Source organism: Anopheles bellator, chromosome 2, assembly GCF_943735745.2.
Source record: "Anopheles bellator chromosome 2, idAnoBellAS_SP24_06.2, whole genome shotgun sequence".
Taxonomy (NCBI): domain Eukaryota; kingdom Metazoa; phylum Arthropoda; class Insecta; order Diptera; family Culicidae; genus Anopheles; species Anopheles bellator.
The window spans coordinates 1,122,090-1,149,207 of NC_071286.1; the positions used below are offsets into that span (position 1 = coordinate 1,122,090).

At 52.0% G+C, this 27,118-nt stretch overlaps 6 protein-coding genes across 6 annotated transcripts; 1 reads left to right on the top strand and 5 right to left on the bottom strand.

Moving 5' to 3' along the window:
* Positions 1 to 574: 574 nt before the first annotated feature.
* On the bottom strand, positions 575 to 6,666 carry LOC131211439 (glycogen debranching enzyme). Its single transcript, XM_058204898.1, has 7 exons — positions 6,649 to 6,666; positions 5,694 to 5,886; positions 3,970 to 5,628; positions 3,536 to 3,801; positions 2,625 to 3,474; positions 1,910 to 2,565; positions 575 to 1,847 (listed from the first exon to the last, which is right to left on the bottom strand). The coding sequence occupies exons 2-7, from the start codon at positions 5,851 to 5,853 to the stop codon at positions 837 to 839; spliced, it is 4,602 nt and encodes a 1,533-aa protein (XP_058060881.1). The 5' UTR covers positions 5,854 to 5,886; positions 6,649 to 6,666; the 3' UTR covers positions 575 to 836.
* Positions 6,667 to 7,120: 454 nt separating this feature from the next.
* LOC131211600 (DNA polymerase zeta catalytic subunit) lies at positions 7,121 to 16,954 on the top strand. The gene is made up of 10 exons (XM_058205148.1): positions 7,121 to 7,476; positions 7,542 to 8,933; positions 8,999 to 9,118; positions 9,181 to 11,125; positions 11,193 to 11,369; positions 13,050 to 14,098; positions 14,157 to 14,727; positions 15,751 to 16,055; positions 16,122 to 16,620; positions 16,695 to 16,954. Exons 1-10 carry the CDS (start codon positions 7,121 to 7,123, stop codon positions 16,833 to 16,835), a joined length of 6,555 nt encoding a protein of 2,184 aa, XP_058061131.1. The 3' UTR covers positions 16,836 to 16,954.
* Positions 11,534 to 12,519, bottom strand: LOC131211033 (trypsin-1-like). Its single transcript, XM_058204370.1, has 2 exons — positions 11,965 to 12,519; positions 11,534 to 11,889 (listed from the first exon to the last, which is right to left on the bottom strand). Exons 1-2 carry the CDS (start codon positions 12,487 to 12,489, stop codon positions 11,608 to 11,610), a joined length of 807 nt encoding a protein of 268 aa, XP_058060353.1. The 5' UTR covers positions 12,490 to 12,519; the 3' UTR covers positions 11,534 to 11,607.
* LOC131211034 (chymotrypsin-like protease CTRL-1) lies at positions 14,744 to 15,613 on the bottom strand. The gene is made up of 2 exons (XM_058204371.1): positions 15,089 to 15,613; positions 14,744 to 15,027 (listed from the first exon to the last, which is right to left on the bottom strand). Exons 1-2 carry the CDS (start codon positions 15,599 to 15,601, stop codon positions 14,761 to 14,763), a joined length of 780 nt encoding a protein of 259 aa, XP_058060354.1. The 5' UTR covers positions 15,602 to 15,613; the 3' UTR covers positions 14,744 to 14,760.
* Positions 16,879 to 18,024, bottom strand: LOC131211035 (uncharacterized). The gene is made up of 3 exons (XM_058204372.1): positions 17,900 to 18,024; positions 17,413 to 17,827; positions 16,879 to 17,354 (listed from the first exon to the last, which is right to left on the bottom strand). The coding sequence occupies exons 1-2, from the start codon at positions 17,998 to 18,000 to the stop codon at positions 17,443 to 17,445; spliced, it is 486 nt and encodes a 161-aa protein (XP_058060355.1). The 5' UTR covers positions 18,001 to 18,024; the 3' UTR covers positions 16,879 to 17,354; positions 17,413 to 17,442.
* Positions 18,025 to 19,442: 1,418 nt separating this feature from the next.
* Positions 19,443 to 25,839, bottom strand: LOC131210465 (uncharacterized). The gene is made up of 2 exons (XM_058203723.1): positions 25,656 to 25,839; positions 19,443 to 20,810 (listed from the first exon to the last, which is right to left on the bottom strand). Exon 2 carries the CDS (start codon positions 20,794 to 20,796, stop codon positions 19,465 to 19,467), a length of 1,332 nt encoding a protein of 443 aa, XP_058059706.1. The 5' UTR covers positions 20,797 to 20,810; positions 25,656 to 25,839; the 3' UTR covers positions 19,443 to 19,464.
* Positions 25,840 to 27,118: the final 1,279 nt, after the last annotated feature.

Below are 27,118 nucleotides of genomic sequence, written 5' to 3' on the forward strand. Positions count from 1 at the left end.
GTTTCAACCACGTCCTATCCGCGGCCCTCCCCACAAGCGGATTCCCAGTCGCGGCCGCCGCTACCGCCGGATGGGATGATGCATTTCGTTTTAATTAACATTGTCACATGCACTTCGCGTTGCGGATCGTGGCCGGGTTTTTTTTATCAGCCGATGGTTCGGGCCATGACAAAGCCACTCTGGCCCTTTTTCGAAATCCCTCTCTGGTACGTCGTAATCGTGCCCGTCACCGTGCTTCGGCATGGTGCAATTTTGTCACGTTCGAACGAACCGACACCGAATAGGAAATATTCGTAGTCCCCGAAAAAGTGCGTTCCGTAGAAGGCGCAAAACGTGTCAACGTTCAGAAAATTCGACAAGAATTTGTTAAAAAGGGTGATGTGAAAAACAGACATTCCTGGTGAACGATGACAGAGAGACGTTTTACGAAATTGATAGATTACTTTGATCGCGATATTTTCCGGGAATAACTTACCCAATTGTTCCACAACTCGACTGAACGCAAGTTTGACGTTCGCTCTATGATTACTAGATTTTACTTACTATGGTGATAGCGTTACTCGCGTTACGTGACCACGGGGGGCGAATTGAGTATTGATGCTTTATTTTAACTTCTACACCATGTGTCCCACAAATTCAACAATATATAGCTTCGCATTTAATTTAATAAACTCACGGCCACGATCCAGTCAACAACAAAACAAAACTATCGCTATAAAATAAACAACATCTGATTGAGTAAATATGGCATTGAGTGACACTAAACCAAAAACAAAAAACAATCTAATCGCTCTTAAGCGACAGAGGCAGTATAGATAGGTGGCTAGCGTCTGTGTTTAGAGCTCTTTTTCGTACATCTCCAGATCGTGCACTACCTCGAGCACGCAGCCCATGCTCCAGGCCTGCGTCCGGCACGAGTCGTTGCAAAACGCTCCGTTTTCGTTCGTCAGCTCGGCCAATCCGCGCCAATGGGAACGCTGCAGCTCGTTCAGGTGGGTTTGCAGGATTTTCCACGTCTCGGCCACCGTTTCCTTCAGCACCCCGTTCGCTTTGGCGAAGATAAGCCGGGCGCGCAGGTAGAACCCAATCGGCCACACCCACTCGGGACCATTGTGGTAGTTGGCACCGTGGGACACCGTTTTGTCGTCGGAGTCGATAGAATTATCGTAGTTTCCCCGGTAGCCCCAGTCCTCGTAGTCGAGCGTCTTCATGCCCAGCGGGCCGAGGAGATATTTCTTGGCGCTCTCCAGCGCACGCCAAGCCCTCTTCGGGTCGGCCAGCTCCGGTGCGGCCACCAGCGCGATTGGAAAGTTGCACCGCAACTGAAAGTCGGTCCACGGGATCTCCGACCCGACCGTGTCCTTGTACATGCCCCGCTTGTTGGCGTACGAGCTGTCGGTTGATTCGTCCACGTAAAACTCACGATCAAAGCTGGCCGCAATCCGATTGGCCCACTCCTTGTACGTCCAAACCGTCTTGGTGCCATTGTACGACGATCGCTCAACGGACGCCACCGGAATCACCTTCTGTTCGGCCATCTGCTGCATGAAGCGCAAACCCGCCATCTGCAGCCCGACCAACTCGACCGCCGAACCATCGCGCGGAGTCGACGGTACGCCCCGGTTGCCGGCCTTATCCGATGAGCCCATTTTGTCCATCCACGTGCCACAGTTGGCATTGTTGCCCCCGAACACGAAGCCGGTCTCCGGGTGAACTCCGATGCGATTGTTGAAACCCTTGTCCTTCATATGAGCATCGATCCGGGTGCCGGCGTTCCGCTCCCGGTACGCGAGTCCTTGGAAGTGCACCGTCAACGCTTCCTGGATCGTTTCGTACAGCAGCTGATCCTACAACAGCAGACAGAATGTGAGCGAAACGATCACACACGATCCTTGCCGTCATTACTTACGCATTCGCCGGGAGCCTTGGCTTCGGAGTCGTCCGTCGGGTACAGCCGGGACACCTTGTCCTTGAGGATGCTCTTCCCATTGGGAACCTCTTCGACGTACTGCTTTATCGTGTACAGCCACCACCAAACGGCGTCACGACAGTTGAAGCGTGCGTTCTGGCCACCATCGAGCAAATTCGGGATCAGCCCGTGACGCAGACACCCGGCGAACCCGAGTATCATGTAGCGTGTCTCATCGTGCCGACCCGTCAACAGCGTCAGACCTCTGATTGCGATGAACGTATCGCGACCCCAGCACCGCATATAGCCCGTCGCAAAGTGAGGTAACCCAGCGGCCATTGTCGCACAGTGGCCCGGGGGTTTCGGATCGCTTACGTGCGGACTGAGCTTGGGAAGGTTTGCCGACGGGCACACGCTCACACACTGCACCGAACCGAGCGCCAGGCGACGGCCAAAGTTTGACCCGTGGCGCACAAAGTCCGACATCAGATTGCAGGCCGCACTGACCGCCAAGCGGTGCACGTTCGTGATGATCACATCGAAATAGCTCGGGATCATGTAGCGCGGAATTTCCTTCACCGACCGCAGGTTCGTCTCCAACCACTTGGCCATCGGAACCAGCTTCTCGTACTTCAACAACCGCTGAGAGCAATAATCTGTCGAATGGAAAGCAGTGCATCAGAATGGCTCCCCGCGGCACGAGTTCCAAACCTACCGATCAACCAGTCGCCGTTGCGAAGATTGTTTGCCAACGGGTGGCCCAGATCGTTGTTCGGTCCGATGTCGGACAGGATGGACATCACCCCCTGCAGTCCACAGTAAACGAGGTCACCGTAGCCGTCGACGGTGTACGGACCGCCGCCATTGTCGCGCTCCTCTTCGGCACAGCAGTACAGCAGCTTGTTAAAGTCCACCAGGTCCAGCTTCGAGAGAATGTGCTGCAACTCGGCGTACCGTGAGCCCCGGTCCTGGTGGAACTCGTGGACCAACGCCTGCAGGTTATCAAAGTGCGCCCTCACCGATTCCTTTAGCGCAACGCGAACCGCCACCACCGAGCCGGGCTTGAGGTTGGCAAAGTGTAGCTGAGTTACGTTGCCCTTCACGACGGCCTCCTTGCTGAAGATGTCCGATTCAGCGAGTTTGAGATTCCGCTTCAGATCCACCACGTACTCGTTGACACCGTTGATGTACTCCTGGTTCTTAACGAACTCCGTGGGCCGCTCGAACGTTTGGCCGGTTTTCTTGTAGATCTGCACCTCCAACACGATCTCCTTGAACTCTCCCTCGAACTCGAGTGCACGGACCCCGGTCGGCCCGGCCCATGGGGTAGGGTAGCCAAAGGCCGTGTGCGCCACCAGAATGACCGTTTCGTGGTTCGTGATCGAGTGACGTGTTACGGCCACAATTTCCGGATGCATCTGATCGACAAACACCTGGTCGAACCCGCGGGTGGCCAATCCTCCGTGCAGTACGTTCAGTGCCTCCTTCACCGCGATCAGTCCGGTAGTCTTGTCCACCTGTTTGCCCCACTCCTGGTACTGGCGCTCCTCATCGACCACGTGAATCTGGAATGCAAAACCGTAGTTCATATAATCGACTCACTGTCCGGGGCCACGCACTACTCACGTGATGTGGCACAAACTCGTCGTAGCCACGGTTGCTGCCCGTCGCGCAGCATGCCATCGACACGAGGGCCGCCGACGGGATGAGATCGAAGATCGATCGCTTCTCCACCGGCGACGGATTGTCGTGCGTGAGGTCCATGAACAGGGCGTGCGCGATGGTCGGCGCGAGGATGCGCTTCGGACAGGGGAAAAAGGCGCCAACCGGTGCCCCGCCGTACCGATACACCAGCCGTCCTTCCTCGTGCGAATCCCACGCCGACAGGGCCTCTGAAAGAAAGACAGAGAGCGCGATCAAGTCAAAGCATAAACACGGAACACGATCGGTGATTAATTCGCGATCGACAATCTCCACGATGCAATTAAGCCCTCCTCAATGCAGATAAGCCACCGGCACGGGTGCACCAATTAAAACAGCACCATCCCGATGCTACTCACCGCGTATCAGTGACGTAATGCCGAGACGGTTCACGAAGATGTTGTCCGTGTGGTCAGAGTTCGTAAACAGCTCGGCCGCTACGTACAGCTCCGGGTTGACCTTCCGCGCGGAGTCCAGCAGATATTCGGCCACGTGCAGCGGTGTCGAGTGGCAATTGTCCAGCCGAACGCCATCGAAGATACGTGCCGTCGTGTCGACGTACTGTTGCATGTGCTTCCACAGGTACGGACTGTCCTCCGGCTTGTCGCCGTACCGTAGCTTCACGCTGTCACCCCAAGCGATCAGCTCACGCCGAAGATACACGTTCCCGGTGCCGGGTTGTGGTCGGGCAAAGTCCTTCAACGGGTCGCTGTTGATGACCCACCCATTGTGGGCCATGAACAGCTTCCCGGGCCCACCGTACATCATGGCTTCGATGTCCTTCAGCGACTTGCCCTGACATCCGTACTGCGTAAAGTACTTCATGAACAGTGGATACTTCAGAGAGATGCCCTTCACCTGAGGTCCATCCGCCTGTACGCGCTCGTAGCGCGTTCCGGCGAGACAGTTGTCGATGGCGTAATCGATGTGATCCTGAATCTCCTGCCGAACGTTCTCGTTCAGGTGCTGCAACCGAGCCCGGAACGCTTCGGCGCACTTCCGCTTGCGACTGTCCTCGTCGAAGCTGTCCTGCCGGAACACGTTGTAGATGCGCATGGCCCGCTCAAAGTCAATCTCAGCCCCGAGCCGCCGATACTCCGTGTCCATGCGCAGCTTAATGTTTCCCTCCGGGATGTCCTGAGCGGCACTGGGGCTCCGTTTGGCAGCCTCGTCGTTGAAGCGCGCCACGTACCGATCCACATCGCACTGGAACAGTTCGTGCAGCTTGACCTGGGGCAGATAGTTCGAATGAATCTGCCAACGGATGGCCTGCAGGTGGTCCTCGGTTTCCACCACCTCCGGCACACCGACGTGCGCCAACATGCCATCCTTCACGTCGTCACTGACTCGGGCCAGCAGCGCATCGAGCAGAAACGCTGGCCGCAGATGCGGACAGGTGAAACAATTGTAGCTACACTCCGGATACTCGCGGATCCAGATCGACTCGTTCGCGGTGTGGTTCAGCACGATGTCACAGATCGAGGTCACGTGTGATTCTTCGCGCAGTTTCTGCACAATCGCGGCCACATCATCGTACGTAACCTCCTTGCCGGGTGCATCGTGAAATTCCGGATTGACCTTGAGCTGATTTCGTAGCGAGTACGCCGACCGCGATCCACCGAGCTCCTGAATCGGCGTGAAGTGGACCATGTTGTAGCCCGACTCCTTGGCCACGCGCAACTTCGATTCCCAGGTACCGAGAGGGCCCAGAAGCTTCGAGATTACCGTCTGACAGCGGATTGCATCGAGCGGCAGGTTGGCGGCCGTTTCACCCTTGCCAACGGTGAGCTGCGGTTCGATTTGCACGTACAGACCGGCCTGCGGACCCGCGTCCGGGCACTCCTCGTACAGAGCGTAGAAATGGTACGCTCCAGAGTGCGTAAGGTGCACATTGCAGTAATAATCGATGTCTTTTATGGCCGTATGCTTCGAACCGTCTGCTGCCGGCTCGATCGGTGATCCCGTGGACGAGCACCATTCAAGCCGTCGGTATGCTTTCCGATCGAACGCTGTCTTATCTGTAACGAATGGTACACGCTCGGGGTCACCTTCAACGGTTTCACACGCCACCAACGCCACTTACCATCGGCCGGGTAATTGCAGTAGAGAGCCACGCGCCGGCCCAGCAGCGATGCACCGGGGTGCACATGGACGAGAGAGTTCTTTTTCAACCGATAAAGGGCACCCTCCCCGAGATTGGAGTCGTGAATGGCGAGCTTGATCGATAGCACTCCGTCGGCCATGGCGTTGAATTCGGTCACTTCCTCGATTACGCTCTGGAAAAGGAGAAGGAAAATCAGGCGATCAGGCGATCGTTCGGCTTTTTCGCTGTTCGTAGGCTCGGATTCACCAGCGAAGTGAAGGCACTGGAGAGTCTTCGGGGTACCGCGGACATACTACGCAAAGAGCAACGGATGCAACACTACTGATCCGTCCGCCCGTGGCAAGCGCCCGTTTCGCTGATAGCCCGTTATGCCGGTTCACCTTATCAGAAAGGCGCCATCGCGAATGTTTACAAATCAAAGGCGGCGAGAAATCGCCAGCGCGTTCGCAGCCTGCTCAGCTGATCGAGGTTGCAGTGTGTCAATGGTGTCGCTTCTTCTTCGTATGTTGGCCACTGGGGCGATCCGATTGATTACAAACATGCACGCTTACACTCATTCCCTCAACACACAGGTGTTTCTCGTCTGTCGGCTAAATATAATTCACGTGCTCTGCCACCGTCAATCAAAACACTATTTGTTGCTCTTCAGCAGTTAGGCCACCTGCACAGAACGCATTATTCTTTGTCGACAGATTATTTTGGGAAGAAAGAACCTTTCACGTAGAATTTTCAAAAGCACAATAAACCCAATAAGAGGTAATTTTCAAACGACTCTGATTCGGTCTCCCGAAAGGTTCACAGCGAAGGAAGTAACTTCGACCGGTCAAAGTTGGCGATAGCGAGCCAATATAACCAGGTTGTCCGCAATCTGAGGCACTATGGCGCATTATAACTTACTTTTATCGTGGCAAATAAACCGTAGCGACTCACTTACCTTTTCCAGCCAATTTAACCGACCACTCCGCGCAAGAATGGTCGAACTAAAGAGAATTTTCAAAACTCAAGGTGACCCTTACTTAGGCCATCAAAAGCCCGGTGGTTGACGTTACAACCGTAACGCTGCAAAATCAAAACATTCAACCGAGGGGTTTGTCAATGGCTCTTTTCAAAGTATATATTTTTCTCCCAATGAGGTCTTTTACCATTAAAAGTCGGCAAAACCGTACGGGATTTTTATATCACGTAACATAATGCTCAATTTTATATTATTAGTTTTGCAAATCTAGCTGCGAGGTTGGCGCTGGTTTAGCGTTGCGTTACGCAGTCCTTCAACATGACAGCAAGTGATGCTGGGCTGTCACTTTCCTTTCAAACGCTCGCGCCCTTTGCTGTGGACGCGGTAATTGAACGCCGGAAAGTACGACGCAATCGATTCGACGTGAAAAGGGCGAAAAAACCACGACACCATGCCCCATCAGGACGAAAAAACATCCATTCGGATCGTGAGTGTCGATTACTACATGAGCAAACCGGATCCGCAATTCGATAGTTGCTACTCGGAATTTCGCGGGTCGGAAGTGAAACAGGTTCCGGTGGTGCGTTTGTTTGGGTCCAGCCCTACCGGTACCCATAGTTGCGTGCACATTCATGGTGTTTTGCCTTATTTCTACATCCCCTACGAGGGATCTACCGTGGACAGGCTTACGGTAGACCAACGCATCTATCAACTTGCTTCCGCCCTCGACAAAGCAATCAACATCTCACTCGGGCAGTCCACTTCGCGGGCTATGCACGTCTTTAGCATAACACTGGTGAAAGGAACGTAAGTACCGGCCGGTTCGTTGTTGTCTCGTTAGTCTCTTCCTAATCGCTCGTTCCCCGTTTCAGACCCATCTACGGTTACCACAAGCATGAGCATCACTTTCTCAAGGTTCATATGTACAATCCGCTGTTGATACGAAAGGCCACACAGTTGCTGATGAACGGAACCATCCTTTCAACGACGTTCCAAGTGCACGAAACCCACGTGCCGTACATTTTACAGTTTTTCATCGACTATAACCTGTACGGTATGAGCTTTATGCACCTGCAATCGAAAGGTTTGCGGCAACGGAAAGAAGCGAACTCATCCAGCAAGCTTGCCGGCGGCACACCGAAAATGTCAACCTCAGAGTACGAGATTGATGCGCTAGCAAGCGCCATTTTGAATCGTAAACCGCTCAAAAACGATTCCTCCGAGTTTGCTAACCCTGGAATCGCGTCTATATGGGCAGACGAACAGGCCCGGCGACGTTTGTGCGGTTTAGAACAACCGGAGAGTTCGAATCTTTCCCAAAGCAGTGGACTGTGCGAGGTTGTTACAGAGAGCGATCGCTTTTACCGTGCGCTTCTTGTGTCAAAACTTTCGAAAGGACAACATTCGAACACAGTAGGCGACGTCGGCAGTCGCATCAAACCGCCTGTATCAAGTTATCCGTCAGAGGTGGCGGAAGGCGAATCGCTGGTTGACGCATCGTTCATATCGCATCACTCACACAGTAGCCATAGCCCGTATTCGTCGCAGCAGAGCCTTCAATTGGCCGGCCCCAGTGCAGTGGTGGATGAAGAAAAGATCATCTTTCTGTCGCAGAACCATTCGGAGGTAACGCTCTGTGAAGAAGATATGAATATGATCGAAATCATGCGCGAACTGGAGGAAAACGAGAATCAGCAGTACGAGGGCGATTGCGTACTGGCCCCGCTAACACAGAGAAGCAGTGGCACCATTTCGAACATTTCCCAGGCCCAAAAACGCCTGAACGCGTCGTTGTGCGGAGACTTGGCAGCGGTTTGTTTGATGGAGGAAGAAAGTGTACCCAACGAGCAGCAGCAGAATGCCGAAGGCTTCGATTCGGACGATGAGTTTCTGCTGGATTTGACACAAAAGCAGAGCCTGCTGGGGAACGACCTGGAAACATGTCTTAGCGACAGTGAAGACGATTCGCTTGGTGGCAGCTTGACGATTCCCCAGCTGGACGGTGGCGATGACTCAACTCCGTCTACCAAGTCGGCCAAGCGCACCAAAAATCCGAATCACACAGAAACACAATCTATCTGTCAGACACCATCCAAACGGGCCCGTATGCATCTTAATCGTTCGTGCTCATCTCCAGCGTCTACTCCGCGCCGAGTTTCGTTTGCCAATCCCATTTCGGTTGATGTGGTATCTGCCAAACGCACCTCGTTAATAACGCGTTTTGAAGCATCGTCACCGGTATCACTCAAACCTTGTGTCATCAGGTAACTTAGTTTTGCAATACAATTTAAAAGGCCCACAAAAATCAGTTCTTTTCTCTTCTTTTTAGTGTTCCCATGCTGGACGTGTCAGGCGCATCGCCCAATTCAACGCAGTCTCCTCTTTCGACTCCAATCCGGAGCACAATGGTCAAAAACCCGGATATCAAACTTAAGAATGTGTTTGTTCAGTAAGTTTGCGCCACAGAACCGGTGTTGGTTATCGATACTAACCAGACCTAACTCTTTTTAGCCTGGAAAAAATGTCAACAGACACATATCAGAACTTCTCGCCCCAAGGGACCCCAGTTGCGAACGATGCAACGGCGGGCTGTTCTTATCGGAAACGGAGCCGCAAGCTTGCACTTTCATTGAGGCCACCGACACCGAAGCGCCCGAAATACGAACCCCAAAAGATGGAGCTGATTTTGTCGGAAAGGTTCCAAAACATCATCCGACTGTCGCCGAAGGTGCGGATTGAGCCGCTCTCGTTGCAACTTGGCTCTCCAACGAGGGCAACATCGCCAGCGATGGCCTCCCTTAAAAAGATCGAGCAGAGTTTGGACCAAACCAGTGAAACTGCTGTTCTATCCGTGGACAACGAGACTATGGACGTTGAGGAACAAGGTTCACCGAAGGCTACCGAGCCACTCGATGCGGTTAGTCCAGCAACAATGGAGAACGATAAAGAAGCCGTGGCGGAGACACCGACGCTAATGGGACATCAAGTCGATGGCGTTGGTGCAGGAACGAGCGAATCCAGCGATGATGAACCTCTAGCCTCCCGCATCCGACTGCCGCCGAAGGTGCAGATTGAGCCGCTCTCGTTGCAACTTGGCTCTCCAACAAGAGCAACACCGCCAGTGATGGGCCCACTCGAAAAGATCGAGCCGAGTTTGGACCAAACCAGTGAAACTGCTGTTCTATCCGTGGACAACGAGGCTATGGACGTTGAGGAACAAGGTTCACCGAAGGCTACCGAGCCACTCGATGCGGTTAGTCCAGCAACAATGGAGAACGATAAAGAGGCCGTGGCGGAGACACCGACTCTAATGGGCCATCAAGTCGATGAAGTTGGTGCAGGAACGAGCGAATCCAGCGATGATGAACCTCTTGTCTCCCGCCAGCACGCCACGGCGACCGAGGAGAACGGAGAAGACGATGAATCCCCGAATATTGTTAGCTTTTGTGAGAGGACTCTTGTGTGCGAACTGGACGACATCAATACAGACTCAGATGATAGCCTTTCGTGTGTCTATGTACCGAAAGAGGACGACAAAATCGTCACGATCACACCAACTGCACCGCCACCATCGTTCGAAGATGCTTCCCGGGCGATTGAATCGTTCGAAATTCCGGCCGTCGTCAATCGAACCCCCTTCTACAGTGACGCCGCCGATGTTACCGGCAAAAAGGAGGTAGGCCACACGGTATTACACATACCGGGCAACAGTCTGAACGATATGGAGGACTTTAGAAGTACCATCGGTGGGTTGGGGTCGCTGAACAGCTTGCGCTACGATAACCTGCAGCGTGTCTACGGTGACAGCATTCACCAAGCGTTGGGCGCCGTACCCAGTAGCGATCGGATGAAGGAGCTGCTGTCATCGGATGCCACCGTTAGCATCACCCCGGCCGAGCTTCCTCCAAACCATCGGGAAGCGGAATCGTGGGTTGACGCCAGATGTCGCGGCCGTCTAGGCCCTATCGGCGATGCACCGGAAACGGACAGTCCGGTGAAGGTGAAGAAAGCAGAGACAATCATGACCGCGAACCTCGAGGGAGGCGGTGATTCCGAAGTTCTGCTCTCCGCACCGCCGAAGATCGATAGCGATTCGACGTTCAACCTGAGTGTCCTGGTGGCAGGCGAAACTCCCGGTTTGCTGTCGACCACCGCGCACATCCAATCTCTTGTGACGAAAAATATGTCAATGAATACATTCACCGGCTCACCCGCGGATAGTGATAAATCGTCGGCCACCGGGGGCCAGTTCGTCGGCTACAAGGCTCGTAAACAGCACAACAGTCTCGTACGCAGTCGACTTTTTAAGGCCCATCAACAAACTTCCGAAAAGTCCGACGGTGACGAAGCAACGGAACCGGAGGATACAGAGGAGATGGTCGATAGCTCGCAGCTCCACGAACAAATACAATTGGGCCTCATCGAAGAGGAAACGCCAAGAACGTCGGACATCAAGGTAAGCAGGGAAAGACGGTTGCGGCGCAGATGCCAAGTAGATTGGGTGTTAATCCGTGCCGCTTCAGGAAAACTTGTCCACGGAACCGCAAGACCACGACGCCGCGCTTGATGACGCCATCGAACCGACGGCAGATTTTGTGGAGCACAGCAACGCCAACATTTCGATGGTCACGCCGGTCAACAACACGTACGGCTTCAAGGTGGACTACGAAAATTTACAAAAGGCGAAAGCCGGATGCGAGGTAAGTTAATGTTAAGCCGAGGATCCGTTAGGTGTTGGCGCAGGAGAGTAGATTTAAGTTGTGTCTTGTTGTTTCGTCTGTTTGTCCATCGTCTGCAGTGACCTTCCTACTTTTAGTCGATACCGCGAGAACCGTCAGGAGATTAGAGGGACGCACGAGCACAGTGAAGTATCTGTACTTGACAAGTTTATTCGTAGGCGCTTAAATCGAAACCGACATGTAATCGTTCGAACGCTCTCTAGTGCTCGAGTTGCTCATTAATCCAATCAATAAACGATGATACACGAACAAACACTCCGGGATTCCTGAAGCCTCCGCACGGTATGCCTCCCCAGGAAACGGTACCCACCTGCACGAACGAACCATCCTCTTCGATCTGCACCAACGGACCACCGGAATCGCCCGAGCAGACACTCGACAGACCCTCGATCGTTCCGGCGCACAGGTTGCTGTCCGCAATGTCGTTATTGTAGTAGATCTCACGGCACTCTTCCAGATCCATCACCGGGATGGAGGTTTTCTGTAAACGAACGCAAGCGTAAGTGGGATCTGGTTTGAAAAGGAGGTCCCAGTCCCCGGGGGGGGCCACACTTACCTGCAGGACGTTGGGGTAGCTAGGGAACGGAGAGAACGACGTTGATCCCCAGCCACTGATGGTGCACATGCCGGTCGGCACGGCGTCCGCTTCCGGCAGGTTGATCAGCTGCACGTGGTCGTTCAGATGGAAGGGACGGTCGACGCGGAACACGGCAATGTCGTCCGGGCCAATTCCACCGTTGTATCCCTTGTGGGCATAGAACTTTACGATTTTCCGGCGCTGGATCCGCTCATCGTCCTTGCTAAAGTCATGCTCTCCCGCGACGGCTTCGGGCACTGAGCCATGCTCGAGATCTTTCGGAACACAGTGGGCGGCCGTCAGGACGAACCGTTCGGCAATCAGTGAACCGCCGCAGAAGTGAAACGGTCGACGGCCCGGTTTGTTGTAGTTGATTTGCAGCGAAATTTGGTACGGGAACTCGTGCGGGATCGCTTCTTCGCCGCCAACGATACGGTTGCTGGAGGGCTTTGCTGCAGCCAGCGCGGCCAGGGCGAGAAGAATTGCTACCAGTTGTCCTGCCATTGCGTGCGATGAATCGAAGCGAACCGAGCTGTGGACTGAATGTTTTGCTTTACCGTGGACCTTCTTTTTATACTGGGGTCTCTCCCGGCCGGCCCGTTGAAGATCGAGTGGTTAATCCGGTCACGATTTCTGTATTCTCCGCGGGAAATCATCTCAAGTGGTCATTGAGCACGGGGGACAATAATTTATGGAAAGCCTCTTCTACTTTCCCAAGAAGTGATTAAACCACTGCAGATAAGCCGCGAATGGCTTAAGAATTATTCATTGCGCTACTCATATGTTTGGCACGTGTGGCTACTGTTGGCCACTTCACCGAGACACTGGATTGGGAATGTTTTTAGCGAACGTGAAGGAGCGTATTTTTGTTTTGTAAAATGGCCGAAAAAAAACTTAACACGGTTCATGTAATTCGCTTTGTTGGGATTGTTGCTTTACCTGTTTCTGCTTCTCGTGTGATTCTGTGTACTCTTCGCCTAATAAAACCATTTCAAATTCGTGCAGAGAGTGCTGCCGCCACGGGTCTATGTTTTTGAGCTTTACTTCTCTGGTCATTTTTGCAGTACAACTGTCTCACGATACTGTCGCTTGAGGTGCACGTGCAAACCCGGGGCGATCTGAGACCAAACCCGAGCACCGATCCGCTGGCGGCGATCTTCTATCGCATCCACAACGACGTGCCGCCCGACCATCCGAGGGCATCGTCGGTGTGCGGGATCATTTTGAACCAGGAGCAGACGCCCGCCGCGCCCGACCACCGGGCGGCAAGCTCGTACCGGTACAACCTTTGCCCGACCGTGGCCGACGTGCTGGTGGTGCCGAGTGAGCGCGATCTGTACGAGAAGTTTCTGCTACTGATTTCGTTCTGGGATCCGGACATTTTCGCCGGATACGAGATCGAAAGCGTCTCCTGGGGCTACATCATCGAGCGTGGGTACGCCTTGGAGATGAACCTCATGAAGATGCTGTCCCGCGTGCCGACCGCATCCGAGAAGGTGCACGTGTCGGAGGAAGAGCAACAAGAGCTGCTCGAGATGCACGATTACAGTGCGGGTCTGAAGATTCCCGGGCGCATCCTGCTGGACATTTGGCGCCTGATGCGCCACGAAATTGCCCTCACGTCGTACACGTTCGAGAACGTGGCCTACCACATCCTGCACCGGCGCGTACCGTGCCACTCGCACCGGCAACTCACGGGGCTGTGGGTCAAACCGCACAGCCGCTGGATCGTGCTGGATTACTATCTCGAGCGGGTGAACGGAAACTTTGCGATCCTCAACCAGCTCGATCTGATCGGTCGCACGGCCGAGCTGGCCAAACTGTTTGGCATCCAGTTCTACGAGGTACTGTCGCGTGGGTCTCAGTTCCGCGTCGAAAGCATGATGCTGCGGATCGCGAAACCGCGCAACCTGGTGTCCGTGTCGCCCAGCATCCAGCAGCGGGCGCATATGCGATCCCCCGAGTACCTTCCGCTGATCCTCGAGCCACAGTCACGCTTCTACGCCGATCCGATGATCGTGCTGGACTTCCAGAGCCTGTACCCGAGCGTAATTATCGCGTACAACTACTGCTTCTCGACATGTCTGGGCCGCATCGAGCATTTGGGAGGAGAGTAAGTTCCGCTACAAGTCACCACCGTCCACGTTTTAATTTCCGCCTTGTTCCCGCAGGACGTCCGAGTTTGAGTTTGGGGCCACACATTTGCGCGCACCCCGCCAGATGGTGCAGAACTTGCTCGACCGGAACCTCGTCAGTTGCTCCCCGTGTGGGGTGGCCTTTGTGAAGAGTGCCGTCCGGGAGGGCGTCCTGCCGCGCATGTTGAGCGAAATCCTAAACACCCGGCTGATGGTGAAAAAGTCGATGAAACTACACAAGGACAACAGTATCTTGCAGCGGGTGCTCCACTCGCGCCAGCTGGGCCTGAAACTGATCGCCAACGTGACGTACGGGTACACGGCGGCCAACTTTAGTGGCCGCATGCCGTGTGTCGAAATCGGCGACAGTGTGGTGGCGAAAGGCCGCGAAACACTGGAGCGGGCCATCAAGCTCGTGGAAGGCACGGAGCGGTGGGGAGCGAAGGTTGTCTACGGCGACACGGACTCACTGTTTGTGCTGTGTCCGGGGCGCACCCGCGAGGAGGCGTTTCGGATTGGGGAAGAAATTGCGGCCACCGTGACAGCCGAAAATCCACCACCGGTCAAGCTGAAGCTGGAGAAGGTCTACCAGCCAGCGATCCTGCAAGTAAGTGCGACTCCGATCCGTTTCTATTTCAATTTATTTCGCAATTTTACTCTGAATCCACGCGTAAAAGTGTGGAACACTCGTAAACACGACCGGCATGGTGGCTCGGCACGGTTTTTCCCCATACGACAAGAGCCCGATCTGTGCCGCGCGATCGCCGACGGTGATGGTCAGCGGTCCACCGGAATCCGCCGTACAGCCGGACACGTTGCGGTAGCCGCCGGCGCAAATGACCGAGTTGTCCACGGAGGGTCGCATTTTCTCGCAATCGTTCATCGTGCGCAGTGGCAGGTCCACTCTCTGTGAATAGAATTTTCTTTGTTACTCAATCTGCGAACGATCACTTTCGATGCTCCTCTACCCTCAGCTCATCGGGGAAAATGTCGTCCCAAGTCTTTGAAATCGAACCCCAGCCAGCAAACTTGGCCACGGCCGTGTGGTCGATCACGGTGTCGTTGTTGGCCAAACGGATCGTACCGATCGTGGTCCCGAAATGTAGTGGCTTCGATAACCGAATCACGGCGATATCGTTCCGAAGCGTCGCCGAGCTGTATCGTTCGTGCGCCACAAACCGGGACACGTTCCGACGCTGGGCACCGGTCTCTTCGGTGGCAATATTGTTCACTCCAGCCACGATTTCTATCCAACCTTCGGGGGTGTAGTTTCCATCGCAGTGGGCCGCCGTCAGAATCCAACGACGGTTGAGGATCGATCCGGAGCAAAAGTGTGCCGGCCGTGACCCGTTGGCGTAGTTCCACTGGATCGAAACCTGATACTGGAACTCGTGGGCTGCGGCGATCGTCCCTTCAATGATGCGCACTCGGGCCCCGTGCGCGATCGCAATGATTACGGCTATAAAAATTAATCTCTTCATGGCGCTACCGACCGGTGGAACTTTTGTGTCCCGTCGCAAGGAAGCCCGCAATTTATAGTGGTCCGATTGACCAACCGCCGATTTATCTGTCAAGGGGTTGCCACTCAAGTGGCACGTGTGTAATCCTTGGTGTTGCGTATCTGTTGCAGACCAAGAAACGCTACGTGGGATTCATGTACGAATCGGCCGATCAGAAGCAGCCGACGTACGAGGCGAAAGGCATCGAAACGGTGCGCCGCGATGGCTGTCCGGTGGTGGCGAAAATGCTCGAAAAGGTGCTGCGCATTCTGTTCGAAACGTGCGACGTGTCGAAGGTGAAACAGTACACGTGCCGCCAGTTTGCCAAAATACTCGAAGGTCGCGTCAACCTGCAGGATTTCATCTTCGCCAAGGAGTTCCGCGGAGCGGATGGCTACAAACCGGGGGCCTGCGTGCCGGCACTCGAACTCTCCAGGTACGTTGGCGCGCCGTGTTCCGCGTGCCAATTAAACCTAATATTGTTTCATCTGTACCTTTGTAGGAAGTGGAAATTAACCGATCCTCGGAGGGAACCTCGCCGGGGTCAGCGTGTACCGTATGTTATCGTGAATGGCCCACCGCTGGTGCCACTCATCCGCCTTGTGCGCAGTCCGGATGAAGTGCTGGCCAACGAGGGTCTTAAAATTAACGCCAACTACTACATTGTGAAAGCGATCATCCCACCGCTTAACCGCTGCCTGCTGTTGATCGGAGCCGATGTAAATCGCTGGTACAACGATCTGCCGCGAAAAACGTTGATGCTCCACAATGCGGCCGGTCCGGCGGATGCGGCCGGCAAGGCAGTGACCGCCGAGCAGCGAAAGGGCGCGAAGAAGAGCACGATCTCGCAGTACTTCTCAACCACCAGTTGCGTTGTGGATTGCGGAAGACAGACACACCAGGGAGTGTGCAAAGACTGTTGCCAACGGCCCCAGTACGCAGTGACTCACCTCATGAACAAGGTGAACAAACTTGAACGGAAACTGGAACTGACCGAGAAGGTAACAGAACCCCATGGTGACCCCATGGTACGCCCCGAACACAAGCTTGATCGTTTGCTTTCTCTGCCCAACAGATGTGTCGATCATGCTGCCAACGGACGTTCGCGACGGGTTGCGTATCGCTCGACTGTCCGGTAATGTTTTCCCTCAACCGACGCCACTTGGAACACAAACAGGCACAGCATTATGTCGACCTTTTGGAGAAGTTGTACTGAACGGAGTACTGAAAATGTACTTCATTAGTCAATAAGTAGTTAATTAGCTAGGCGCGATTTATTAGTCACTGATCGTTTGACATCAACACGTAAATAGCATTAAATAAAAAAAAACATTTTCCTCATCGTTGTATAAGGCACTTTAAAGGCACGGGGACGGTACCAACACTCCCCACTCAGCGATATCTGTTCATGGGCCTGTGCGAAGGTGAGAAGCTGCTGCCGGTTGCTGATAAGATACAAGCACGAGTCCTACGTACTACTACCGTCGAATGAGTTTATAACAATGTGTCGATTGTGATGGCTTTTGTGCGTGCGTCGAAGTTGATAACAATGAGGTGCATCGGTGACCCACGCGCGGTGTGCGGTCCAGAGTTCGGCGAAATGCTGCCTGAGTTTAAATTAAGACTAGACGAAGAACATTTAATCGGGAACGTGATCAAGAGCATTCAATAATTGCACACCTCCTGGAATGACGCCAGGGGAACGACGATCACGATCACGGCCGTTCGCTCGTTGCTACAAATAGAATGAAGTACTTAGAATTGTGTTTGGCAATGTTCGGTCAGATGCTTACATTGCTTGAATTCAATTCAAGTGTCCGCGGTTACTTCTCTCTGTATGGATAGCGAAAGGAGAGCTCCTCCACGTGCTGAAAGTCTTCCAACACCTCGACCGTGCAGACTTCTCGGAGCGGCAGCGTCAGGTCATACTCGTAATCGGGCGGATGGTCAATGGCACCAACAAACACCTTCATCTTGGCCTCGAACATTCGAAACACGAGCGTGATGGGTTGGGTGCGATCCGTGAGCTTGGTATTTTCTACCATCTCCTCCCTCTTCCAGTTCATGTACCACCAGTTCTGCACCACCTCGCTCTTTCCGGTGGGCTCTTCCGGAAAGAGCATCTTGAACTGGTACATTATGGGCTTCTCGTCGATCTTGGATTCCTCCCACCCGTCCGGTGCCTTGATGCAGAAATTCACTGAAAACCTGACGTAATGCACCGTCAATTGGGGAAAATGTTCCAAGATTTGGCGCGCACGACCTTCGACCGATACTCACTGGCGGGCATTATCTTGCAGCTTGCATCGTAAAATCACCTCGTCCCAGTCGTCCGGTTCCTGCGGAAAGTGGGCTACGAATTTGTGTGCAGCCGACACCATTTTAATCTGTCCTTGGCCGGGCACAACGAGTGACCGCTTCTACTCGAAGCTAAACGGTTCCAGGAATTGGGCAAAAACGGGCGTTTAATACTGTACGGAGTCACGCGTGCACGCGCGGCGTCTCTCGTCACGAGGCGTTACGCGGCAACCGAACTAACTACTAATGCAAAACTAAGTACACATTGCATCGCGGCCCCGAACCAAACCCGAGCGGGGAACGTGCATTTGTTTGGATTTTCTTTTCTTGACACTTACCCCTTCCCACGGCGATGGCGTTTATGGTACGCGGATGGCGACTTCAGCATCGTGATGTTGCCATCTCGCTCCTTTCGCTTACTTGGTGCGAGATGCGGGCTATTTGTTTCGCTCTCGCGGGAAGCATAGAGCATACGAAGCAGGGTTGCTTAGCGATGCTATCCGTGGCCAACGTTCAAATGGAGCAGCATGGTGCTTTTTGAAATTCGCGTTGCCCCAAAATTGTTAATGCTCTGTGCGTCCCTACTTCTCGAGGCAAATTGTTTCCCCCGTAATTATCGGATTGCTCTCAAACGTGCACTAGCGTATCAATTAATGTGCTTACCTAGGCACATATTTAAAAATAACTTAGGTTTTAAAATTGAGAATCAGGAGTTTTTCAAACAAATCAAATGTTTATAACATTGTAATGGAAAATTCTATTTTATTCCAAATATGTGGCATCGCTAGATATACATTTCTTCTGTCTCTCTGCTACATCGTAGATTCCCAGACGAAAGAATTCTTCTTCTTTTAAAGCAAACCAATTAATCATGGGTAGTAGTATGGTTAGTATAGAAAAGAAGTGCTGCTCAGTCAACACGTGTCCCGTCGAATGGAATGATATTCGGAAAGAGCCAACTCTGGCGAATACAGTAGGAGGGGATGGCAGCTCTCGGTCAAGTCATTTGATTGTATCCTGAACCAGTTGCAGCCGCACCGGGCGCCTCCATGGTGGCCCAGAAAACACGTCATTCTGTTCGTTTTTCGATCAATGCATGGTTCAAATTGATCATTTGTTGTCACTAGTGATCTGAATGAACGGTTTCGTCAGGTTTTAAGAACCTTTGATGCATCACACCTTTCTGGTGCCATCAGAAAATCCTTTGTTGGAGTCCTCCGACGCTCTTTCTGTGTTAAGCCAAAATCACAATTTTTATATTTTTTGAAACGCTTAAAGCACTACACGATATTTCAAAAACAAGCCCCGACAAGTATTTGATACTTGACATGGTCTAACCCTTTCAAAGATCGGCTACTAAAAAAAATTTATTGTTTTTTTACCTGCAATCATTTACCTGATGGTACGAATTGACAGGTTGACTCATCTGTTTAACATTCCAAATCTCAAGTTTTAGACTCAAGTAACTCACAACCGAGATTAAAATATGGTTTGCACATTTACTCACTTTATTCACTCGATTCTAAGGTTAACACAAACAAAGACAATTAATTCTCATCGACCGCAATCGATTCTTCGTCCGAGATCACGTTCAAATCGGCGTCCTTGTATTTATTCTCCTCACCCGCCACATCCTCGCTCGCGGAGCCAACCGATTTGCTGTCCTGCTCGTGTTCCGGTGTGTCCTGCTCATCGCAACTCATGTTCCCGTTCGTGTCGTCGTCCGTCAGGCAGCGATCGCCGGCCATCTTGTGGTTCCCGTTCAGATCCTCGTAGATGCGGGGCAAATTTTGCAGCACATAGTGCGTGTTCTTCGTGATCGCGTCCAGCTTCGGGTCGTCTCCGAATAGCGGTGCTCCGCCGCATGGCTCGGGTGCCCCATCGTCAACCAAGGAGCTGCCCTCGTCAATCGCTGACGCCAGATTGATGGCCGAACTCGTCTCGGCCGCCACCGGGGCATCCGAACGGGGCTTTGGCACACTGAACGCCGAGCCCTGCCGATCACCGCCCAGTTTCGTGTGTTCGCTCTTTACCGACAGTTGCGATCCCTCGGATCCGGGTGAGTTGGAGTCCTTTTTGCGATCGTATATGTGCCCAGAGACACGCAGATCGATGAAGAAATGCAGCGGATCGATACCGTACGGCGGGTACAACGGTGGATACCAGACCGGTGGTGGCGGCGGCAGGATCAGATCGGAGGGGGGCATCGAACCAGTCGGTGGCTCCGGCAGCATGGTCGACTGATGGTTGATGATCGACTTCTCGGACGCACTGGCAGCTGCCGACGACGGGTGCTCCTGTTTGCGCTCCGGATACGCAGGGGTCTTAAAACCTTCCCGAGGTTCTTCAGAATATACCTTGGATCCTGCGGAGCCGATGCCGGACGACAGCAAGCTGCGACCACCGAACGCGGACAGTTTGTTGGTCAACTCGAGTGGCTTTTCTGGATGTGCAGTGGGACGATCTTCACCATCTTTGCCCTCCTTCTGCGCGGCGAGTTCCGGATAGTACCGGTGCTGACTCCAGGATCGCTTGCGAGGCCGTCGAGTAGATGCAGCTTGCAGGGCCAGGTGACCCTGCTGAAGATGCTGTGATTGGGCTTGTGCCTGCTGCTGCTGCTGCTGATGGTGATGCAGTTGCTCAGTGGCGTTACGCAGACTCTCGTTGCGCTTATTGGCCACCAACGAGCGAAGCATTTCGCTGAAGAAAAAATTGTGCGGCCCGACGGCAGGAGAGTACAGATAGGGAGGATTGGCGGCCATGAACTTGGTGACGAGCTCCGAGTTGCGGTAATCCTGCGGTCCGAGTCGGGTCTTTGGCTGCGGCTGCTGCATCGGGGTCTGCTGCGGTTGCTGCTGCGTTTGCAATTCTTCCGTCATCTTGGATGGGTTTCCTAGAAAGAATTAAATTGAACATGGAGGAGTAAATTACAACACCTGCCCGGTCGCAGACGTGTGGATGTTTTTGTATAATTTGAATAAAATATAAAACTCAATCAAATGGCTGTTCCGAGATAGCAACGGACCGACGGACCGGACGGAAGTGCCGATGGGCTATCGCGCTTAACATGTCATTTCAATCCATTCACAATCGAACACACACCTATGATAGGGGGACCGGATGCAACAATCCGCATTGGGCATTGGAATGAGTGCCGTTTCCAGCGAAACATACCGAGTACCGAGGGCCTCGTTGGTCCTCGTAGCGACAGCTCCTTCCAGCCGGGAATTGCATCGGGTTTGATTGACACCAACAGGAAGAGTGGACCCCACCCAGGATTGAATCGAAATGGAGGGTTTGAATGTTAGTAAATTAGTTTTCTGCTCATTCGAAGGATAACTTGCTTCGAGGGAGAGGTTTTAATTTCAATTTAAAATTATTCCGGTTATGCAAAACTAATTAATCAATATTTTGCTCATCCTTTAGTGCTTCATTAATAAATTTGTAGTACTAGCAATAGACAAAGATTATTATACATTTTAAATTATCTTTTATAACATTTTTACTATGCTTAACAAACAAACATTCTGGTTCTGGAAAATATTCAGCTGTCGCTAAATATTAAAATGTTTCATTCCCAAACCTCGAGAAAGGTTATATAGTTTTGCACTTTTTATCGAGTTCTGATTTCATTAATACTCTTTATTAGCCTATTACATTTTATCTAAGCCAAACGTTCTACCTTTTTCGAATCTAGTTAGGTTAATGGTTAAAGGTTTTTTAGTTTGTTACTCGATTTCACTCCGCTGTTCTACTTAAGCTAATGCAGAGTTCAGGGTCAGGGTCTCCTTAGTTAAATTACTCAAATATGATAACTAAATAGCATTTAAATAGCTAAATAGCATAATTATCTTAAAAGCTTTTTCGTTTAAAAATGAAAATTTAATCCCCCATCGATCCAGTGCCCCAAGTAAAAGGGTAATATTTGCATTGTTTCACATTTTACGGTAACAATTTGAAAAATGAATCATCGCTCGGCATCGCTGCGAATGGAACCGAAGCATATGTTCTCGAGAAAGTTGCACGGACAAAGCGGAATTTCCCCTGGCCCAAGGACAGGAATCTGCACTTTTCCACCGGGTAGGAGGCGCCCAAAGACGGCCCTATTCTCCTCCCACTTTTTGCGAAGCGCTCGTGCTCCACGGAAAAATGAAAAACTCGACTCGGGCTCCTTGGATTTTCTGCTCGCGCATCGAAGGCGGAGTACGTGTCCGTTGTTTGGCGGTTTGCCTCCTCCTTGTTGTTGGGGACCACACCGCACGTTGTAAATAAAATTCCAAAACTTGTCCCTTTCACCGTGCCGAGCTTTGCGCGGAGAATAAACACCCTGTTCATCGCCACCCTGTGCAGTGTGGCCGCAGTAGGCGACGCTCATGGGTCTGGGAGACACAACATGGGACAGGGCGTTTTGCAATGCTAATTTTAATGTTGTTGGTTCGTGGTCGGGGGTTGTTCCAAAAAATGGTCCATTTACTTTGCGGGGAAGCTTTCGGCGGAGCGGGAACGGGATAAAATAAAACTTCCACAATTGTTTGCCAGTTAGTGGAGCACCCGTGTCGATGCCGATTGGCACTCGTCCCGCGTGGCGGCGGCACAGGACGCCGCAGATGCTAAGTTAATTTGGAGTTAATTAGTTCCGCTTCGGCGGCGTTTCGGCAAACACGCGGTTCGGCAACCCTCGCGCTTGTGACGCGATTCTCTTATCACCACTCTTCGATCATCGTGTTCCTTGGTGGTGCCAGGATTTTCCCGGAGCGGAGCGTGTTTTCACGAAATTAAAAGTCGCTCTTAACGGCTCCAGATAAATCTCTGGGCGCGGGCCACGCGTTTTATGATTCGGTTTGATGGGGAACTCTTAAACTTATGCTTGTCTCGGGCTCGTAAACTCGGTCAGCCGTTCCGGCTAGAGCAGGGATCCGTGCGGAATGGAATGTTGTCTATGAAATGCGCATTAAGATGGATGACTAATTCACAATACGTAGATCCGATGATGTCCGGTGTGTGTCCGAAGATGAGAAAATGATAGCTGGCTACCTCGGCAAAAACAATCAGCATTCGGTGTCCATTGTCCACCCGGCAAGTCATTATTTGTTTAGCAGATTAGAATCGGCGAGGGGTTTCCAAGGGTGCCGACCGACCAGAAGAAGGCCGAAGAGAATGTTCCCTGCGGCTAAGAAACACAATGGGAACTTGGAACCGTACCAAAAATGGAGATAGTTTGTCTTACCGGGAAAACCCAGGACCCCATTATCTTCACACTTAAGACATCTTCTCGGTGCCGGTTGGTTTGGGGAAGTCTCAAAATAAATTTAGTTTCCACGCCTCCCAAATGGCTCCGGTGCTTCGGGTCTCGTAGGGATCTCGAGCACACGTTCGACTGAAAGGTGTGCTCCTTGGTAAAACCATTCCCATCTTGTCTTTATAAATGTGTTAATTCAATGTATGGCGCTTCCGAAATCGGAGTATTGGTCTTGCTTGTCTCCGACAGGCTAACAAGGAGTCATTCGCACTGATCCCTACCAGAACCGTGTATTTGAGTGATTTTGAAATAATTTTCTGCCACAGACTGCAGGACTGCGTCCAGGACGTTTGTTTGTGGCACAAAAATCGATGCACGGAGCGATGCACCACGAACTGAGCGAGATTTATCACGTGGCCATAAAAACGAAGCGGACCGGACTGGGGATGCAGTTTCAACACTTTTCCACAATTAAAAGCACAAGTTGGTCTCACGCGAACCGCGGATGTCGCGAACGGATGAACGGAACAGTAATAAAACTCAAATAAAAAGCTGCGCTAGAAATCCGCGAATCTTTCATTTTCTTAGTTTTACGTATCAGCCCGATGGCCCCGACGAGTCTCTCAGGCGTAAGAAAGTTTTGGCCAACCAGGGGGGAGGGGGAGACTGGGCTGTAAAAGTAAAAAACAAAGAAATCCTTTTTAATCACCATAAATTTACTTCGCTCCGCGGTTCCCTTAATGGAAGCGGATTTTTCTTCCCCGGGCGGGATTACCATATTTGTCCTTTCGTTTGTGAGACGAAAGTTTCAATTCGCCGATTCCAGCGGACCATAAATCAGCCTGGTCGGCTGAAAATATCACCCGCTGAAAGGTTCACCCATTCTTCGTGGCCGCGGACCCGCCGTCGGTTGTTTGTCTTCGTCGGCAGGACGAACCGCAGGACGAATCAATTCCCAATTAGGGTCCTCACATTTGACATTCTCTCCCTTCCTTTTCGGCATCTTGAGGCAAGGGACAAAAGAACCGGTGCGCCCTCCGCAGACGCACTCTTTTAAATCGCTATCAACCAAATTTAAAAGTCCGCTTGGGCCGCGTGAGTGATTTTTCAATCCGTCCCTTCCGTCGGCGAGAGATAGTGATTAAAAAAAAATGCGAACTCCTCCCGACGGCCCGAGGACACCCCTTGACGACCGTTCCTAGACTTCGTTTTTTTACAACCCGGTGCAATGCGAGGACATTCGAAATTTGTCACACAGGATGTTGTCGGCTCGCGATTCCCGATATTCGCCCGCTACCTGTGCGCCCCTCGTGCTGATGACGCGAACAAGTGATTGACGCGCACACATACAGAAGGGTCACAGACACACATACAGCAAAATGGTAAATTTATGCGTGCGAGAAATTCAATTACATCGGAAAATGTCGTTCCCTTTGCGGAGTGCGGTTCCGGCCGATGCGCGCCACAGATTCCGAGTGACGGGGTAATGAACAATTGATGGCTGTCGGAGTGTCGAGCTTTGTTTTATTCTTTTGGCAAATAAAATCCGATAATCGGTGGGCAAGATAAAGATCCGTTCGGCCTTTTTTAATGATTTGTGTGTCCAGTAGGAGTATATTAGTTTCAACGAACTCAATCAAAAGAAATCAATTACATTGATCCCCTTTTTTAATTTTTATCTCAAGTTTGTAATATTAGCACGTTTTTTTAACATTTAATACGAATTAGTAACCTTGCTAACGTTGAACTTCTCCTGACTAATTGATCATGGATGGGCAACGATCAGTTTAATTCTTTCTTTCCAATCAGCGTATTAAACCTTTGAAAGTTGCGCGAATAATTTAAACTTATAAATATTTGCAATTCGACATGTGGGATCATTAGAAAATAATAAACCGAACGTTCTCGGCACCAATTCCCATGGCGAAGTTTCCCCCATGCGACGGAAAGGATTTCAATTCCCGGTACGTTCGGTCTCCTACTGTTTTATTCGATGGTCGTATCCTGAAAAAACCTGCTCACACACGTGTTCCGTTACGCCAACGGCACATGGCACGGCAGCATGCGGAGGGAAGTTAATGGGAGCAAGGGCACGAGGCCACCACCCATCCCTTCACGACCGTGTAACCTGAATCCCGTCCATCATCATCAGCAGCATCATCGGCGCGATGACGGTGGCTCATGTGTTAACCCTTCCATTAGCGGGGGTATCGGAGTTAGTGGTTTTCCTCATAAATCAAGTGCTACACGCTGTTGCGGCCACCCCGAGGGAGGCCACCCCGTGCCGGGAAAACTGTTTGATGTAATCATTGAAGTTGCACAAATTTGGCGATTAGGAAGCGCGGCCAGGCGCTTATCGGTTTCCATTGTGCTCGACTGCGGTAATTGGAGCGCGTTTCAAAAAACCACTGATAAGCGAATTTTGATGTAATATGCGGACATTTCTTACCATGAATGATGTTTTAAAGTAAGGGAAATTAAATTTTAAAATGCACAAACCTTCGAGTAGCTTCGTAACACTTGACACTCGTGGCCGCTGCCGGTTTCTTTCTTGATGTGGAATAAAAATCACTCACTTCGCTCGACTTCCGGTTCAATAAGAGATCACTTTCACACCACCGAATCCAAGACACGGGGTTCGTTCGCCGGCTGGACCACCGTTCAAATCACACCGGACCGGAACCCGTGAAACAGCGCACAGGCGATCGTCCGCCGGGACCACGACGACCGACCCGTCGGGCGGTTTAAAATGGAATGAAGCTCTCCAGCTGCCACTTACGCAAAATCGACCAAACCACGCGCCGAACGGCTGTCGTCGTCGTCGGCAGTCCCTCTGCGGCGGCTGAACAAATGAATGGGCCGCAGGATGGGACGCGATGGGTGACGATTGGCGAGATCCGTTCCGGCGACGAGAAGGAAAATCACACCGGCAAACAAACCGCAGCGCGCCGCACTCGCTCCCTCCGCTTGGCCGGGGAAAAATCCTGGCAACAGACCAGCACACGTCCTTTGCGCTCCCGACCAATCATTATAAAATCCGAGCGCCACCGCTGCCGCCGCCTGGTTCTAACCTGCTAGCGAGGGAAAAATAAAGTAAACGCCACAAGTGCCCTCTCGCTCCGGCCAGCGGGAGCGAGTGGGACAGCGAACGGAGCGACCGCCACCGAAGGACAGAGATTTGGAGAGATTTTCCGTCAATATAGCGCGCGCATTTGCAAACCACACGCGCCACGGGGCCCGAGACGACGACGACGGCACAATAGGACGAACCGGAGCAGAACACAACGTCATTGTGGCGCGCGCGTCCCCCTTTCTGCAGGATCTGCAGCAACTGGTGAGCCGCCCCGACCGCAGCATGCCGTGAGAAGGGATAATGCCTACAGTGGTTGCTATGGCATTCAAAGCACCTCGCCGAGAGCAGTTCCATTACACGACGACCGATTTCTTGATAGAAACTATTCCATTCAAATTTTAATTCAATAATTGGGTTTTTATAATGTTTTTTTAAAATGTCAGTCTCACTGTCCTGGTCTTGATTGCATCCCTTCCTCGATATTAAGATAACGGATTGTGCATCCGTTAAATGTTCTCTTCAATATGTCGCTACAGCTTAGCCGTTTCCCTTCTCTTCGGAAACGATCCTGGATGCAACCGATTCCAAAAAAGGGTGACAAAGACTATTGAATTATCGCAGCGCGTGTAGTACGTTGTTCGAGATTATAATACCTGAATCCTTGTCCTTTGCATTCTCACAGTACATTAGTGTTCACCAGCATGGTTTTGTCCCTATACGGTCGGTCAACACTAACCTGTTACACCTGGCACACATTTGGCAAGCAAATTTTAATTTCGAAAGGCCAACAATTTGATGTTATTTATACAACCGACTCCAGTGCAGCTTTTGACCGAGTGCCTCATGATGTTCTGTTAAAAAATGGCTGAAAATTAGTGTTTGTTCGACT

Coding starts and splice junctions, on each gene's coding strand:
- LOC131211439 (XM_058204898.1), bottom strand. CDS start 5,853: ATGGCCGACGGAGTGCTATCGATCAAGCTCGCCATTCACGACTCCAAT. Junction 5,629..5,693: donor CTGCAATTACCCGGCCGATG/GTAAGTGGCGTT, acceptor CATTCGTTACAG/ATAAGACAGCGTTCGATCGG. Junction 1,848..1,909: donor CCAAGGCTCCCGGCGAATGC/GTAAGTAATGAC, acceptor CTGCTGTTGTAG/GATCAGCTGCTGTACGAAAC.
- LOC131211600 (XM_058205148.1), top strand. CDS start 7,121: ATGCCCCATCAGGACGAAAAAACATCCATTCGGATCGTGAGTGTCGAT. Junction 7,477..7,541: donor ATAACACTGGTGAAAGGAAC/GTAAGTACCGGC, acceptor TCCCCGTTTCAG/ACCCATCTACGGTTACCACA. Junction 11,126..11,192: donor CAAGAACGTCGGACATCAAG/GTAAGCAGGGAA, acceptor GTGCCGCTTCAG/GAAAACTTGTCCACGGAACC.
- LOC131211033 (XM_058204370.1), bottom strand. CDS start 12,489: ATGGCAGGACAACTGGTAGCAATTCTTCTCGCCCTGGCCGCGCTGGCT. Junction 11,890..11,964: donor GCTACCCCAACGTCCTGCAG/GTAAGTGTGGCC, acceptor GTTCGTTTACAG/AAAACCTCCATCCCGGTGAT.
- LOC131211034 (XM_058204371.1), bottom strand. CDS start 15,601: ATGAAGAGATTAATTTTTATAGCCGTAATCATTGCGATCGCGCACGGG. Junction 15,028..15,088: donor TTTTCCCCGATGAGCTGAGG/GTAGAGGAGCAT, acceptor TTCTATTCACAG/AGAGTGGACCTGCCACTGCG.
- LOC131211035 (XM_058204372.1), bottom strand. CDS start 18,000: ATGGTGTCGGCTGCACACAAATTCGTAGCCCACTTTCCGCAGGAACCG. Junction 17,828..17,899: donor CTGCAAGATAATGCCCGCCA/GTGAGTATCGGT, acceptor GCATTACGTCAG/GTTTTCAGTGAATTTCTGCA.
- LOC131210465 (XM_058203723.1), bottom strand. CDS start 20,796: ATGACGGAAGAATTGCAAACGCAGCAGCAACCGCAGCAGACCCCGATG.